At 36.7% G+C, this 4,636-nt stretch overlaps 1 protein-coding gene across 1 annotated transcript; it reads left to right on the forward strand.

Annotated features, from left to right (window-relative positions):
- Nucleotides 1-464: 464 nt before the first annotated feature.
- On the forward strand, nt 465-4,161 carry LOC147456597 (uncharacterized). Its single transcript, XM_086515508.1, has 7 exons — nt 465-828; nt 2,644-2,686; nt 2,774-2,830; nt 2,916-3,030; nt 3,209-3,326; nt 3,858-3,957; nt 4,072-4,161. The coding sequence occupies exons 1-7, from the start codon at nt 479-481 to the stop codon at nt 4,159-4,161; spliced, it is 873 nt and encodes a 290-aa protein (XP_086371634.1). The 5' UTR covers nt 465-478.
- Nucleotides 4,162-4,636: the final 475 nt, after the last annotated feature.

Consider the following 4,636-nt stretch of genomic DNA (forward strand, 5'->3'; position numbering starts at 1 on the left):
AGTGTAGTTTAATTTCTATAGTATGTTGATGCTTTTCGTATTTTTTGATTTTGTCAATGTTTCCTTAAATTTAGTTTAGCTACATATTTTCCACTAGTACATGATCAATCTAGATTATCAAAAGTTTGTCGATCAATGCCATGAAATTAAACCATTTTACAGACAGCCATAGAGGTAATCAATCATCATATATGCAATTCTTTTTTTAAAATTTGCCAATGCACTTTATACTTGTTTACTTCAGTGCTAGATGCTTGATATCAATCTGCATATGTCCTCTTATGCCAAGCAAGACTAGTTTTCCGCAAGCGCTGTTTTTTAGTACAAGCATGGCCCAAAGGAACGCTGATAAGCAACATCTTCAAAAATAGCTTCAAAACGCATAAAAATTGTGTGCAGCATTTCGTAGGCTCCACGCCTATATCACTCCGTGCACGCGGAGTGGGAGAACCCGTACAGTAGAGTGACAGGAGAAATAATGGGTGTGACCATGGCGATGGCGCCGCTGAGGAGGAAGTATGCGGCTGTGGATGAGGCAGTGACAGGTGCAGTGGCTGCGTTGCTGAGGTGGTTTGGCATGAGGCTGGAGAGCACTGCACCTACGCGAGGACTGCCCACCGTTGACAGCCCTACCCCAGTGCTCCTCCTCATCTCACTCTATCTCGTCCTGGTCGTCGGCGGCCTCGTCTGGATCCGCGCCTGTCGTCTGGCTCCCCGCCGCAAGGAGCCGGCACCACTCCGCACTCTCGTGCTGCTCCACAACGCCTTCTGCCTCTCTCTCAGCCTCTACATGGCACTAGGCTTGTGCTTCTCCGCCTACCAACTCGGGTACGTACACTCCGTTGTAATATAGGCTGCATGCATTGCATTGCATTGCTTGCGTTTTTTTGTCAAACAACACCAGTCGTGGGGGCACTCGCAAGCACCCTTCAAAAAATTTGAGATCTTTCATATTGAGGGCATCTGAGGGAGCCACGTGCACACTAGTGCTCAAAAATTTAATGCTTTGGCCATCATGCATGCACGTACACACGGTTTGTAATACACATGGTTTGTAATCAAGAGATATAGATATCTTCATTAGGGGATACACATGAATAGTACTTGTTGCCGAAATGGAAAATATGGATTGAAATGATATCCAAGTGCAGAATAGAGAATGAGATCAATATCTAGTGGGATATTTATTTCAGATAATCGGGCCTCATGCATTGCGCACCAATTATTGTCTCATATGTGTCTTTCTGCATCTAGGGCAATTTTGTCATTGTTGTATTAGTTATATGTATGCAAGTCTTTTTGTAACCATGTTGATTTTTTGCGTAGTTGCATGAATGACATGCATCGTATTGATAAGTAATAGGTGTGCCCTATGTCTGCAAGCCTTTTTGTAACTATATATGCCGAGTTTGACATAGTTGCATCAGTAACATATCATTGATAACTGATACATATTGCCTGATCATCGTATCCTTACATGAGTGTAGGTCAATATTGCTTGTTTCTAAAGTATTGAAATGTTATATAGAGAATGAGATCATGTAGTGGGATATTGATAATTTATCGGCAGTTGAGTTTTGAGCTTGGAAAAGGGGCACTTTCTTTTTCACAATAAAATTTACTTTTCTCAAAATGGGATTTTGAATTTCAATGTCTAGAAGAAAGCTGGTAGGTGCTCTTTTTCACATGTTTAGGATGGTCTCCAATTTTCGAAATGTTGATGATAACACTAGGCCCTCCCATACTTGGTTAGATCAGGGACACCTATATTTATATCTCTTTATTCAATGGTATTACTCACATCATGATTAGGATGTGGGTTTCACTCAAGAATTTCATTGATTTTGTATCATTAAGCCAACCCTAATGGAATGCAATATTGCAAATATATAGAGTGCAAAGTTTTTGTTAGTGATAATCTCTTCTTTCTTTCATGTAAGCTAAAATCAACAAAATAGAGCTTCAGGAAGTCAAATCATGCTAAAATGGGTGTACAAACAATCTAGTAATGTCTTTTGGAAGTAGTTACAAATGTTTAGAAGTAGTACATGATTATTCATTTAAATGACAATATGGGCTTCTTGCTTTTTGGTCCATTACATGGATGACACACTCTTCATTGAGATGATAATTTATTAAATAATTTATCCTTGAGTGCCGAATTATGACAAGCCATTTAAAACTTAATTGAAGGAACTAACCTGTTATAACAAATTCATATCAAAGTTTAAAGTTGTAAATCCAAGAAAATTTATGGAACGTCCGAAACTGAGAGATATCTATAGCAATATCCCATATGTTTATTTGTAAACTATCTTCTAATAACGAGGTGCTAACTATTGTCGATGATTCATTTTTCAAGTACTTTGCGTACGTTCAATTCTATTAGAAAATAATGAGAACTCATGTGCCCCAATGTTGAAATCAGAGGACTTTGAAAAAGTTCTCATTTCTTCCTAGGTGACAAGTCATTCTAAGGACCATAGACAACCTAGCTTCTTATTCCATCCCATTAATTATTACCTAACTTTGCGGTGGATCTGTAACAAGTCACATATAATGCGTAGTTATCTTTGCCTTGACCTTTCATTGTTTTTGTCTTTAATTAATCTGAAACTAAATCCATATTTTGTTTTCCAACAGGTATTCTATTTGGGGTAATGCCTACAATGAGGAGCAGAACTTGGTAAGCAAGCAACGCTCTCGACTCTAGCTTTTTCTCCCTTCAATATTTATCTTTTGATCTCTTATCCCAAAATATATTTTTGTGCAGATGGCTCACTTTGTGTATACCTTTTATATGTCAAAGATGGTGGAGTTCATGGATACCGTAAGATTAAATTAATTTCTTCTTCCCAACATACTAATACAATAGGTAGAGAGCATCATCACCTTCTCCTTCCTCCTTTGAACAGGTGATTATGTTGCTAAAACATAATGTCCGACAAATCACTGTGCTACATGTTTACCACCATGTATCGGTTGCTTTCATTTGGTGGATGATAGCCCACCATGCACCAGGTGGTGATGGTAAGTTGTGGATGGTTTTAGAGAGAGAGAGAGAGAGAGAGAGAGAGAGAGAGAGAGAGAGAGAGAGAGAGAGAGAGAGCTTTTATGTCATAGTAACATAAAATAAAATCTTACTATGTGTATGCTAATATAACTAACACTATCTCAAATTTTAATTTTAGGCCTTTTGTTTTTTCAGCTTATATTTCTGCAGCATTGAATTCATTGGTGCATGTTTTCATGTACCTTTATTACCTTCTTTCTGCGTTATGGAGGGACTATCCAGAAAAGAAACAACGCTTTTTGTTTTGGGGAAGGTAAATACAATCTCCACATGGAGTCTTGATAAAGCGAAAATTCAATTGTAAACTCTTTGAGCGTGGTAAAAAAAAGTAGGTATGGTGTTTTCAAAGTGTCATTGTAAATAAAACATCCAATTAGATGCAATTTTTCAATGGACCATTAAAGGTTTATTGTGCCTGTTTACAAAAAGATTATAATGAGTAATCTTTGTTGTGAAAAAATAGGTTTTAGCCGTTGTTAGTGTGTATTTAGCTAACTTTATTGATGTCTTGCATCATGGGTTGTTACTTAGTCCTTTTTACACCTGCAGTTGGTGTATAGGATACATCACAAGTGTCTAGACAGGTACAAAACAAAAAAAAAAAATTAAAATACCACGAGGATTCTTGATGAGAAACCTTTGAGAAAAAGATAGAATTTTTATGTCTATCACTCACAATATATGTCCAATCTATGACCTCAAATACAAGTTTCCTTAAATTGATTGGCAAGACTATAGTTTTTTTAAAGCTTAATGAGTCTTATATTATTTTTTTATGACCCAGGTATTTGACTCAAATGCAAATGGTTCAATTTGCTATCAATATGCTACAAGCTTTCTATTGCATTGTGGTTAAAGCTCCCTACCCACAATTCTTGTGCAAAGTAATTTTCTTGCTTTTTGGATAAAGTTAATTGCTTTTGCATTGATTATATTTAGTTATTTTTTGAATTATTTTTAAGAGTCTAACAAGGTTACTTACACGTTTATGCTTGCAGATACTCTTTGGGTACATGATCTCATTGCTCATTCTATTCTTCAACTTCTACGCAAACAAATATAGTGCATCAAAACCGCATAATAATTAGAAAATTCCGAGTACTCGAATCATTTTTTTGTAATTTTAAATTTTTTGAAGTGATTTTGGAACTCACATGTGTTTTTTTGCTCTTGAGACATGTTTTTTCCTATTGAGGTAACATGCGATCGTTTTGTTAGTGAAACTTGTAAAGAGTTAAATTTCTATGCTGTAAACTCATGACTAATTTTTATTCCTTATTGGATCCCTTCCCAAATCCAAATCTCCTCAAGAAAAAGGGAAAACCCAAATCTCCTCAAGAAAAAGGGAAAACCCACTTTGAGCCCCTTTCAATGGAGACGTCCATCCAAAATGTGAAAGGCCTCAAAAGTGATTACAACTCCTTGTATTGACTTGCATTAGGGTGAACGTGGCTGAACCACTCCAAGAAAGTTGAATGGTGCTTTCTTCTCTAAAGGTGGCTCTACCCATATCACTTTTTCTTTTACAGCTAATACTCCTTGTTGCGTTTGGCAATGTTTTCA

The sequence above is a fragment of the Adiantum capillus-veneris genome, chromosome 6, assembly GCF_014529385.1.
Source record: "Adiantum capillus-veneris isolate H3 chromosome 6, ASM1452938v2, whole genome shotgun sequence".
NCBI classification, from domain to species: Eukaryota; Viridiplantae; Streptophyta; class Polypodiopsida; order Polypodiales; family Pteridaceae; genus Adiantum; species Adiantum capillus-veneris.

Excerpts from the sequence above, each read along its gene's own strand:
- LOC147456597 (XM_086515508.1), top strand. The coding sequence starts at position 479 with ATGGGTGTGACCATGGCGATGGCGCCGCTGAGGAGGAAGTATGCGGCT. Across the intron at positions 829-2,643 it reads TTCTCCGCCTACCAACTCGG|GTATTCTATTTGGGGTAATG; the intron begins GTACGTACACTC and ends GTTTTCCAACAG. Across the intron at positions 2,831-2,915 it reads TGGTGGAGTTCATGGATACC|GTGATTATGTTGCTAAAACA; the intron begins GTAAGATTAAAT and ends TCCTTTGAACAG.